At 37.4% G+C, this 13,184-nt stretch overlaps 1 protein-coding gene across 1 annotated transcript in view; it reads left to right on the top strand.

The window, feature by feature from the left end:
- Positions 1-13,184, top strand: part of FBN1 (fibrillin 1) — a 302,515-nt gene that overhangs the window by 240,522 nt on the left and 48,809 nt on the right. Inside the window, exons 39-43 of the mRNA XM_020976933.2 lie at positions 2-127; positions 1,616-1,738; positions 2,596-2,754; positions 4,335-4,406; positions 9,964-10,089. Coding sequence (XP_020832592.1) covers positions 2-127; positions 1,616-1,738; positions 2,596-2,754; positions 4,335-4,406; positions 9,964-10,089 — 606 coding nt within the window. The remainder of the gene's footprint in view (position 1; positions 128-1,615; positions 1,739-2,595; positions 2,755-4,334; positions 4,407-9,963; positions 10,090-13,184) is intronic.

Genomic DNA, 13,184 nt, shown 5'->3' on the forward strand with positions numbered 1-13,184 from the left:
GATATCGATGAGTGCCAAGAATTGCCCGGACTTTGCCAAGGAGGGAAATGTATCAATACATTTGGCAGCTTCCAGTGCCGCTGCCCAACTGGTTACTACTTGAATGAAGAAACCCGAGTGTGTGATGGTACGTGATTCACAGGCTATGTGTAACATGAGGAGGGGATCTCAGAAACCAGGGTGTAGTTTTTGGGGCATAGTTGCTGTAGTCTTTAAAAGTGTGTGTATAACCAAGTAGGACAGTACAGTAGTGCATGTATCAGCTTATTCTAAACTATCTAACATGGTATCCTTTCTGGCAAGTTTTAGCAACCTTTGTTTCTAATGAAGATAAAGGATATTTGTAGTCCTTTGTGAAAGGAAGCTAGGCAATTTCTCATATTCTAAGGAAAAATATTTTTTGGGTCTTTATAAAAATGTTATTGCTATATTTTTTGTTCATAACACCTCCATTTCCCAGTATATCTCTCCATGCTCTCCCTCTCAGAGCTCTGCCTTTTGACAAAGAACAAAAAAGATGAAAAAAGCAAAACTAATCAACACGTTAACTGAGTCCAGCAGTATGTGCAGTGTTCCACACCTGTTGTCCCTAATCTCTGCAGATGAGGGAGTGAGATGTATTCTGATATCTCTTCTTTGAGGTGGCTGATTGATCCCTATAATTACAGAGCATTTGATTTAGTTGGTTTTTTTTTTAATCTTTCCATTTACATTGTGGTAGTCGTATATATTGAAGAAAAATTTTTTCTTACTGCATTGTCTTGTAGTCCTCCTTCTCCCATCCCATTTTTCAGTAATTCTCTTTTTCTAATTGTCTTATGGTACCTCTTCTTTCTCTCCCTTATCCTTTTTACCTACTCAACTTATTTGAAATGGGTTTTCTCAGAAGATAACGCATTGTATAAATGGGTTCCTAGGCTATGTAGTTTCAAGTATATGCCAAAGAACATTGAAAACTTTGTGAGATCTTTAGTTTATGAATCACTGGAAATTTCCTTGACCCAGAGAACTTTTAACTAACTTCAGTAAACCGTCCTGTTTAGTATCAGACTTGCTACAAAAAGAATCCAAATTCAGTTCATGAATTATTAGTAATATGTCATTCTCATCAGAAATCACTTGAGTACCCACAGGGGACTACCTTAGAAGCTATAGGATTTATAGAAATTAGATTAGACTTCTTTCAGCCTTAAAAAGGAAGATAAAATACCTTCTCACAGAAATAACATGGAAGCCAGTTGTTGAGGTCTACACTGTTGCTTTCAGTGAAGGATAGTTAAAGATTAGGAAACTATCACATTACAGTCTCCCCAAACCCCATGGTAAAGTGACAGATCTGTTTATTGAGGGTTTTAATATATTGCTATCACTAAATAAAACTAGGAGATGGGGAGGTGAGGGTCATGGGGGGAAAAGTAGTATAGCCTGAAGTTTTATTCTCCTGCCTCCCCCTGAAAAGCATAAAGTGAGAGATCAATGAGCAAAAGACCCTATTTCTAAGTATTGAATTTAGCAAGTGCTGAGAAAGTTTCTTCTTCCAGTATTTGAAGGGACAGTGATAGTGAGAACTGGGCAGTTCCATGGGATAAATGACTCACTTCTCTTTGGGTTACAGATGTAAATGAATGTGAAACTCCTGGTATCTGCGGACCTGGAACATGTTATAACACAGTTGGGAACTACACTTGTATTTGTCCTCCAGACTACATGCAAGTTAATGGTGGAAATAACTGCATGGGTAAGTCTGAGTCCTTCTTGAAAATATAGTCTTTGTCGGGGCAGCTAGGTGGTACGGTGGACAGAGCACTGGCCCTGAATTCAGGAGGACCTGAGTTCAAATCCGGCCTCAGACACATAACTTACTAGCTTTGTGACCCTGGGCAAGTCACTTAATCCCCATTGCCCAACCAAAAAAAAATACAGTCTTTGTTCATTATTTGCAAAGCATCAAAGAGGGAACATCAAATATAGCTTAGGGCTGGGCCACTTATCCAGACTGATGCCACCTCTTTATACTCCTCATCCTTTTCTTGGTGCACCAGAAGTTTGGCATGTTGGTAGCTTAGTGTGGGTGGGTAGAAGGTTTTTTTTTCTTTTTTTTTTAATGTAATGTTGGAAAATCCAAGACAACTGTTTAATAACACTTCTTTTGTTTGACTTTTGGGTGTATCTTTACACAATTATATTTACAGCACTGACCTGTGGTATTATAACATCGTATGTCGGAAATGAGAAATTTAATGGCAAATAGAGTGGAGCATTGTTCCTAGGAGACTGGGCAAAGAATCACGTAAAGTTTATTGATGCTACAGTTCCATAATGACTTAGTTCTGTGGTACAAAGTATGAGGGAGAGAATTTTTAAAGGCCTTTTTCTCACAGTATCACACTTTTAAGTGTAGAATATTGCTCAAGAGGGTGAATGAATTTTTCATGCCTTTGAAGAAAGGAAGGAAAATAAAATGACAGACAAGTTAATTGGTAGCAGATCCCCAAATTTGAATGCATTCTTTAGGAAGCTTATACTCATCAGAAACTTGTTGCAGTTTCCCTGCCCACTGATCCTTTCCTCTGCCTTCTTTTTCCCCCCTCCTAGATATGAGAAGGAGCTTGTGCTATCGAAATTATTATGCTGACAACCAGACCTGCGATGGAGAACTCCTGTTCAATATGACCAAGAAAATGTGTTGCTGCTCCTATAACATCGGCCGTGCCTGGAATAAGCCCTGTGAACAGTGTCCCATTCCCAGCACTGGTGTGTGTTCGCTTCTCTTTTTCCTTAAACAGTGCATTGTCAATACACGCATCTGTCCCTCTATTGATAGGAAAATCATTTTTGTCTCTGGATAAGGAAGGTGCATTGGTAAGAACAACTTACACACCCAAGGCACACCCAAATTCACTTTGATCCAGCATGCCCTGTTGAAAATTGGCACACAGTGTTAGTATTCAGTGTTTATTTAGTCACCAGAACTTGCAGCCACTATATGTTGCAGAGCTCTGAAAGCAGTTCTTACTTCTACAGTGTTCACAGTCTAAGAAAAAGACTGGGCAAATCAATCAGATGTATATGACAAATAAATGAGTCATTATTACAATCGTTCCACTCCTTCAGCGTAGCTTAAGTGAATGGAACGTGCTTAGCACTGAATAGGGTATTCAGCTGTCTCTGCCACCCAGTCAACATTCCATGAAATAGGAAAACATTGTCCTCACATCTAGTAGGGTAGCTCTTAATTTGTGTGAATTGTTACCCCAAGAAGATCATTTCTTCAGCCAGATGCCTCAGCTTTGAAGTAAAGAGACAAAGATTAATTATAGCCTTGAGTTGCTGTCATGTTTTAATTTCCTTTCTTTACTCTTCTCTCTTAGACTCTCCTGCTTTCAAAAATGCCCATTGCATGTGAGATTCAAAAACTTGATATTTTAAGAGTAAAGATACTACTATAATTATATATAAGATTTATACAACTTTTACAAAATTAACACAGCCTGTATTTCCATCTGCTGTGAAAAAAGGCTCCAGAAAACACCACCACCAATCTATCAACCTGCATACCTTTTTATAACCCCCCAAATGTCTAGCTTTTTGTTGTCATCAGTCTACTTGATGGCAATGAAAAGCTTGTGAAATATTATGAGTTGATCAGATTTTACATTTTTTGTTCAAATTCTTACCCTCACAATTTTTATCTATAATTTTCTGTGACTCTTCTACCAGTGAGATGATGTTTATTTGAAGTTTACACTTAAAACACCTGTTGGAGTAGATACACAATTTTATCTAATTAAATTTGGTATACACATACACACAGAAGTCCAATAAATGGTCACAGTTATTTACCCTAAATTATTTTTGTATTGAAGTAACATTTTTCTCTCCAATCTTCAGGGAAAACAGGGTGTTTTTAGGGACATTCAGATGATTCTTATGTGCCCTAATGCGAGGTGAAGAGAACCAGTCTACTCATGAATTGCAGAGTTGTTGATCCATAACCATTGGTGTGTGTGTGTATACACACACACACAGAGTAAAAATGTGAAATGAAAGTTATGTGTGCTTTCCTTTTAGCCCTGCTGTTCTCAGAACAAGAAGTAATATATGTTAAAGCCTCAGTCTCCCTTTCCCTTAACAGGGTAATATGTGACTACTTTTGCCTCAGTGCTTGTCTTTATGGTTGAATTTACAAAGCCTTGTAGATATGCTCAAATGGACTAAAATTCACTCTTAAATGTTTGACTGCAAAGACTAGGGGGGAATGAACCTTTCAAGTGTTTTAATAATATGGTTGACTTCTGTAGACCATTCATTGCTTTATGTTTTTGTCCTTGCAGATGAATTTGCTACACTCTGTGGTAGTCAGAGGCCTGGCTTTGTCATTGACATTTATACTGGCTTACCAGTTGGTGAGTTGAAATAGCAATCACAGCTTTTTCAGAGATTCTGACTTTTGTCTATATGCTAGGTAAAGGGAGGAAGTGTAGATCCCTTTGTTTTCTCACTTTTTCCCCCCTGAAAAAAAAGACTAAACTATACCACGTAACCTTTATTCAAATACCAACCCTTGGTTTGAAAGAAATTCTGCAAACATACTGTTTAACTCCACCTAGCTGGCAACAATGCTTACTGCTCATGATTAAGAGAATTGGAAAGCTTCTCACTAAATTACAATCAAGCCTAGTTAAACCAACCCTAGGAACCAACAAACAGAAAGTTCTGGGAGTAGGGCCAGAGTCCTTCCTTCTGACTAAAACATCAGTTTAATCTGACTTTTCACATGAGTCCCTGTGTGTATGTCATTGACATGAGACCACTTTTCTGTTTAATTGATATCTTGAATAGAACCTGTCCTTGCAGTATGCCATGAGCGTTGTGGAGATCTTTTATATCTCAAGTACTGCTGCCATAATTAGCATTGACCATTATGGCAAGCAGTATTAGTGGAAGAACTCATATAATAACGTTTAAGGATACCATACACCATTCAGCCAGTGTAGTTGTTGTCTTTTTTGGTTTTAAAACAAATAAGGCAGAGAAATGAAACAGAGATTTCTGCTTGTTTAATTTTTCCCTACTGGATTTACGTTCAGTCTTATACCCCTCAAAACTGAGCAACTACTTTTATTAGTGGGCACCACAGCTTTCTTTAGTTTCCATTCTTCTTAATCAGTGAGCTTGAATCAGCAACAGCCTTTCCAATGACCTTGTATAAAAAATCAAGATCCTGATCCAACAATCGTCTTGGCTCCCTGAGTGCCAAATTCATATGGCTACATTGGCCAGGCAGCATCCAAAGAACTTTCATGGTTTGGAAGGAAAAAATACTAAATGACATTGGCATAAAACACCTAGCCCTTTCTACTTTGTTTTTCCCATTCCTAGACAGATCTTTTAATCTCTTTAGAATCTCCGGTCTGTGACAAGTGGCCTATTGTAATCAGGGTGGTCCCTGGGGAATGTAAGTCAGTGTATTCCCGTGTTTGTTTACCTGAGGTTGGCTGCCCTCTAGTGTTGCCAGCAAGCAAATGCTTTGAAGTAAGGGCTCTGAGGAGGTGTTTGCTAAAAGCAGGGCAATTTTGAAGTGTGTCCCTGAATGAACTGTAATGGAATCTCTTAGAAATTAAGGTTTTAGGAATCTTAGACCAAAAACATATGATCTGTGACATGAGAACTTTAAGAGGACTCAAGTATTCACTTTAAAATGTTCTAAAGCCCCATGGTGTGTTGTACTGCATTAGTGGTAACTCTGGTGCCAGAGCATCAAGTAGTGAAATAGTATGAGCTTTGCATGCACTTCAAGAATGGCTCCTTTTAAAATCACATTCTTTTAAAAATATTGCTTCACAAACCGCAGGTAAATCTAGTTATAGCACAAGGCATGGAGAATTCAACTTAAAACTATTTCTACATCCTAGCAGATAGTGCTTATGCATCTATATAGAGTGAAGCATCATATTCCCTATTCTGGCCCTTCTTCATGTAACAATTCATCTTTATAACAAAAGTAACTAATATTACACAATAAAGGGAGAACTTGTTCTTCTCATTTCTTTTGTCCTTTAACCAGTCAGCATCTGATTTTCTTATCAGTTCAGTGGATAGAGTGCTAAATCTAGAGTCAAGACCTGAGTTTAAATTTGGCCTCTGTATCCCTAGGCAAATCACTTAACTGCTGTCTGCCTCAGTTTATTTATCTGTAAGAGAATGATAAAAATGTAGTTAGAATAAAATGAGATATCTGTAAAGTGCTTTACAAACCTTAAAGCATGATATAAATACTAGCTATAATAATAATGCTTATTATTAGTGTCATTATCATTATTATTATTATTATTCCTCTCTATAGATGGTCCAGTTACCTTTCAACTCTCAAACTACTCACCAAAATAAAATAGTAAAACAAACAACCATAAGGGCCAAGGGTCCTTAAGTTAAATCCATATGCTAGATGACGGGGCCTAGAGGAGCTTAGGAGGCTATTGAAAGACAGGTGGTAAGGACTAATGGCCTTCCGTGTCACTAGAAAGGATTAAATTGGTATCTTCCATCTTGCTCCAAGCCCTGTGAGCAGTTGAACAGCCCTGATGAGAAGGTCCAGGACTGGGATCTGGTAGGAGGGGGAAGGATAGAAGAGTATACCTCATAGGAGGGTATAGGATGCCAAACCGTATAGTTGAGGGGATACAAGAAGAATGAGATGCAGTCCTAGTTTGTTGAGAATATGATCTGCACATGAAAAGAGAACGTCAAGTGCCCAGTGAGTTCACTTAGACACCAAGAACTCTGAGATTAGGGTAGGAAAGCTTTTTTGGGGAGTGGGGAGGAGAAAAAAGTCTTCTGAACTGAAACGCAAAATAAGATAAACATTTCCAAATACAAAATAGAACAGAAAAAGAAGATTGTACCTGAAGCTTCAAATTGGTATAATATATAGCTTGCTTTTCTTTTTTAATAAATTCAGCATATTTTAAAAAAAAATAAAAATAAAACAACCCCTTCCAGAACTTCCCAGGACCTTGGTAGGACTGTGGCCCTCCCAAACCTGCCACTTACTACCTGAATGGCTTTGGACAAGTAAGTCATCTTCTCTGGGCCTGTTTCCTCAACTGCAGATAGGACACTGGACTTGGAGTCAGGAGGTCCTACATTCGAATCACCCTGAAATACTTATGTGCAGTGTGACTCTGGACAAGTCATTTAACCTCTCTGGGCCTCAGTTTCTTCATCTGTAAAATGAGGGAGCTGGATTTGATGGCATCTAAAGACCCTTCAGCAGTAAATCTATCAGTAGATGACCTCTACAAGCCTTTCTAATTCTAAATATGTGATCCTATGACATCAGCAGGAAAAGAAACCACACTTTTACACTATAGTGTGTCCTGCTCATTTTATAGACTAGAAACAGAAAGCCAAAGAATCTAAGAAAGTTGCCCAGAATGTCCTGAGCTAGGGCTTTCTAGTCCAGTGCTTTCTGTTGTGCCATTCATTCTGTCACTGAGTCCCTCTGGAGTTCATATTTTTTGTCATTTGTTAGTTCTCAGGGAAAATGGGTGCATAAGAAATACTTATTCCTTTTATGCTCCTCCCCCTTCTGTGGACCTGTGGCAAGCTATTTAGCATAAAACCTAGTTCCACTGTGACAGAATATTTTACTGTTTTATTTAGGTTTATTTGTTTCATTCAAAACTGATGTCCCACCATCAGTACTTGAAAAGTACTTAAGGTAACTGACTTCTTGTTCTGGAATGTAGGATTTGACCTGAAGTACTTTTGTTGATCTTTCCCTGGCATAAAGGCAGGAAAAGAAAAAAAAATTATATAAATATCCATTTTCTTTTTTGTGCCAAAGGCTGATAAAGAATATAACACATTTTCATTAATACAAGAAAAATATGGTAGATTGAACTGTACAATGCTGTATCATTTTTACTTCAAACAAAAACCAGTATGAATTCAATATTTTCCCTATGCTAAAGAAATACCATAATATAAAAAAACCATTTTATTATTCAATACAATTATGATGATACTATTTTTAATAACTATAAAACTTATAAAATGTAACATGAATCAATAATATGTAAGAAATATACTAATAATTTCAATAATCCCAGTACTGTGAGCTTTGATTTAATATTACCCATAAGGTTCAAACTATTAAATCACATCATAGATAGGAAAATAACAGAGAGTGAAAAGTGCTAGACTTGATTCAAAAAAGTCTGGGTTTAAGTCCTCACTATGCTATATAATAGCTGTTTCTGTGACCAACTCATTTCATCCCTTCGGGGCTCTTTCCTTTTTTTCTTAAGTGAGAAAGTTAAACTTTGTCCTTTAGAAGTATGGTGGTAGGGGTTGAAGACAAACCAACTAAATAGACAGAAATGTGTGTAATTCTATATCTTAGCAAATAAATGTTTAGACCAAAAACTTTAAACTTGTTTTTGTGTGTTGTGGACCTTTGTGGCACTCTAGTAAAGTCTATGGCTTCAGAACAAATTTTTTCACTTCAGAATGTTTTTAAATGTACAAAATAAAATACATAAAATTACAAAGGAAATAAATTATGTAGAAGCACAGTTATCAAAGTACTTCTTAAAAGTCAGTTCATGGACCCCAAGATAAGAACCTCCCTGGTTTGGAGCAAGATTCCAGTCTAATAACAACTGGTTCTTTTGAATTCTCCAAGTTGGTTAGTCATTCCTACCATTCTCAGATAAACTGAATGACTGATAGAATCTGATTAGGATATGCAAATAAGAAAAATGATGAGTTAAGAAAAAGGTTTTGCTTTCCTTCTCATTATTAGGTCCTCTATTTTTTGCCAGACTTAGTGTTGAGGGGTGTGAAATCGAATATATCCACCTTGCTCAGTGCCTAACAGTATTCAGCTATTCCAGGCTCACTCCTACATTGTTCCTTCTTTTCCCTCTGAAATGCACCTACTACATGTAAAGCACTGGGAAAGTAAATGCTTAAAATTATCCAGTCCCTGCCCTCAAGGAGCTTACATTCTACCTTTAGCTCCATGTCTACTAGGCCTTATTTTCAGTACCCATGTGACATCATCTTCAGCCTTCTTCCTGACTTTACTCACCACTATTGACTAACTGGCTGATATGCTTGTTCCATCTTCTCTCTCCAGCCTTGCTATGCTCACTGCCACTTCCTCACCAAAACTACTTTTAGGGAGCATAGTAATGACTAGAGTTAGAGTAGACCAGCCCCACTGTTCTCTACCATGTTCACCTTCCTTTCTTTTCCATTGTAGCAGTGAGTACCAACTGAAGAATTTTTGTTAAAAGCACTTCCTACTAATAATAATATTCATTGTACTTCTCTATTAATAAACTGTGCTATAGCTGGTAGCACAGTAGTGCCTGTCTGGCAAGAAATCATCTTGTCAAAGAATAAAAGACAGATAGGCAATGGGATCCCAGATGTGGAGCTGAATGGCGATTCATCCAACCTAACCCCGTATTTTGCAAGTGAGGAAACTGAGGCCCAGAGCAGTTAAGAAATTTTGCCAGTGACACACAAAAAGTGACCAAGTTAGGAACTACTTACTTCTAGCACTCTTTGCACTGCACCCCATTTTATCCCTGATTGGTGAGAAGTAAATGCTGACCACAAAATTCTAAGGACCAGCAGCTTCGGCTGTTAAAATAAGTTCAGAATTTAAACAACAGTACCACCTTTGGGATACTAATGAGGGCACATCTGAAAATTCTTGCTTCGCACCAACAAAGTAAGCGGAACAGACTGTCTCTCTACTGGAGCCATCTCTTTTAGATCTCTTCAAAAAAGTGGAGTTCTGAGATGTGATTAGATTTCTTCCCTGTCCAGTAGAGCTCTCTTGTCCATATATAGACTAAAACCTGTTGGTTTACAGTTCAGATTTACATTGTATAATTCCCAAATGCGGTATTGTCAGCCACGTAAGGTTGTCTTTCTTTTTTCTAGATATTGATGAATGCCGAGAGATCCCTGGAGTCTGTGAAAATGGAGTTTGTATCAATATGGTTGGTAGCTTCAGATGTGAATGCCCAGTGGGGTTCTTTTATAATGACAAGTTATTGATTTGTGAAGGTGAGTGTCTCTGTGGTTATCATACCCAGAAATGAATCCAAACGATAACCTAGTAAAACACCCATTCTTATAATGTTTTGCATAACTCAGACATCAGAAATACCCCAAGTGCTAGGAACTATGAAGGTCAGATTTAGTGAATACTATTTTATTTCATGCAGAATATCCACTGAATCTCAGTGGAACTACTAGTACATGTATGGTTTTTTAGTGAACATACTAGATTTTCTAGCTGTTATAAAATCATGAGTAATTGGGAGTGGCGAATAGATTTACTTTTTTTCATTATTTGAAAGTGAGTACAAGTGGTGGGAGGTCTTTCTCTGTTGACTCCCAAGAACTATATTCCCTTGCAACATGAAACTATGGCTCTTTCAAATTATAACAAGCTTTAATGTAAATATTCTAAAGTCCTGAGAGATTTCCAAATGCCAGAGACCACAAATTTTTATTTTATATGATGAATACTTGGCTTAGACATAGTACTTTCTCATTTTCAAATTACCTTTTCACCATTAGTAAAGGCATACTGTTACTTAATTACTTAGCCCTTTGTTCACATCAGACACTGGTAGCACATATTTGCATTTTTATGAGTGAGAGGTTGCTGGCTATTAAATATGCTTCATGTAGTAGGACATCTGGAATATACTATGACTCAATTCAGTTCAGCAAACATTCAGTAAACACTGTGTACAGAGCACAGTACTAGACATTGGGGGATATATAGTTTGTGTGTGCATGTGTGATATATATTGTATTATTTCTATTATATATTGTGTATATTACATGTAACTATATTGATATAATATATAGCTATAATATGTAATACATATAATATACAATATAATATGTAATTATATAGTTATATATCAATATGTATTGCATTATATATTGTGTAACTATGATATACATATGAAATATATAATTTGTGTGTGTGTGTATATATATATATATATATATTTTATATGATGTGATTCTGAATCTCATAGAGTTTAAATTCAAGTAGGAAGTTGAGAGAGGAGATAAGTACATATTTAGACATTCTCACAGCTCCTCCCTCTTTCTGTCAATCAGTGATTGTGTATCAAGCATTTGCTGTGTGCCAGGCATTGTGACACAATTGCTCTCCTCAAGGAATTTACCTTTTAATGGGGAATGTATAAATATATAGGTATATAAAAGATACAGGTAGAATAGATACAAGATAACCTTGGAGAGGAAAGCAGTAGTACCAGCAGAGGTGGTCTTGTCTCCACCCATTAATATTTGCTTAAAGAGCTGGCTGGGGAAATCTCATTTGTACTTAACTAGAGTTTCTAAACAACAGATTAATTTATGATGCCACATCTGCTTAGAGTTGTACAAGTATTCTAGATCATCGATCTCCAAAATGGGAGTCATGGCCTGATCGTAAGGAGTATGTATCCAACTAATTAAAACAGTGAGAAGATGAGTCAAATACTACATTCCCTGTGATAGCCAACTGTGGGGCTTGTCTCAAATGACCACACATAGCCTTATTCCCCAGCACTCCCACACTGTTACCCTTCACTCTGATGTACAAGCCCTTAACCTCTAACCTCTTCCCTTCTAAGCCAGACATTGGCCTCTCAGGGCAGTTTTAAACTAACTACTACTTGGGTATCCATAGCAATAACTGTATAAGTGCCACTGGGAAAATTATTTACTCATTCTGTTGCCCATTTGAGGTGGGACAGAGTGAATCACACAGTATCAGCAGGTATGATAAGATTGTGATCTGCATCATAGATATCATTACATTATCTTTCCTTCTAAACCCACCCCTCTTTAAAACTTTCCTATTGCTGTTGAAGGAACCACCATCCTTCTAGTGACTCATGTTCACAATCTCAGTGGCATCTTCAATTTCTTATATCCCCTCACCCTACATAAAACAATCAGTTGCCAAACCTTGTCAGTTCTGACTCCACATATCTCGTTTCTATCCTTTCTCTCTACTCATATAATTCAAGAGCTCATCGCCTCTCATCTAGACTATTTCAGTAATCTCCAAATATGTCTCCCTGCCTCTAGTCTTTCCCTTCTCCAGTCCATCCTCCATATATATGGCTACCAGAGTGATTTTCCTAAACACGGCTCTGGCCATGTCACTCCCTACTCAATAATTCAAGAGTCCCTGTGGACTCTAGGATGAAATGTTGTTTCATTTTATGTCATCCTTACTAAATTTCTATTTTTGTGTTTTATAATATCCATAATCATTAGTATAGTAATACATGTATATATCTAAAAATAAGTAAATATATACATGTTGGGATGCATACTCAAAGAACTTCTGCTGCTCAGGATGCACGATCAGCAGTTTAGAGACCGTTATTTTAAATGACACATATAGAAATCAAAGGTCACTGCTTGGATTGTAAAGTCACCAAGGGCTCTGTGATAATCAGTTCTTGATTCTCCAGGTACCAGATTATCTATTCTGCCTGTTTCCCAAAGATAATCTTTAATCTCAGGTCACTTTTTCCCATGGCTCTTGATAACTTCCTAATTGACAGGCTGAGAGAATTCAAACTAATTTCAATATGAATTCATGTGATCTGTAAGTAGAAAGATTATTTTGTTGCTAAATAAATCATATATACCGAAAAGAGATTTTGGAATATTTGTGCCCTTGCTCCCTTCAGTTAACCCAGATGATGTAGTCTCATAAATAACATACAAGATGTGTTTGTCAAAGATCCCATTGGTGGCTATCTAACACCTTCCAGGTGCCACCCTTCTCCCCATGTTAAGTGAAGGTCGCTGTTGAAGCCATTTGCAGTTGAATGTTAGGCTGTGAAGTCAGCCTGCCTCTGTAGCTACACAGCTACACAAAAAGAGCTGTTCTGTGTCATATATCCTGTAGGTGTTCACTATGTTCACCTACCTTTGAGTGGATGGGGAAGACTTTGGGGGGAGCCCACAGAAGCCTTGGGTACACTTTGGTCACTTGGTGTGTTTGCTGCCCCCTTGTGGGTCTTTCTGTTACTGAGCCAGATTCTATGCATGAAAAGCCCTTTATCAATCACAAGGGGGTTAAAGGGACACATTATTGCATTGTATGAAGG

This window comes from Phascolarctos cinereus, unplaced genomic scaffold, assembly GCF_003287225.1.
Source record: "Phascolarctos cinereus isolate Bilbo 61053 unplaced genomic scaffold, phaCin_HiC Scaffold_3;HRSCAF=262, whole genome shotgun sequence".
Taxonomy (NCBI): Eukaryota; Metazoa; Chordata; class Mammalia; order Diprotodontia; family Phascolarctidae; genus Phascolarctos; species Phascolarctos cinereus.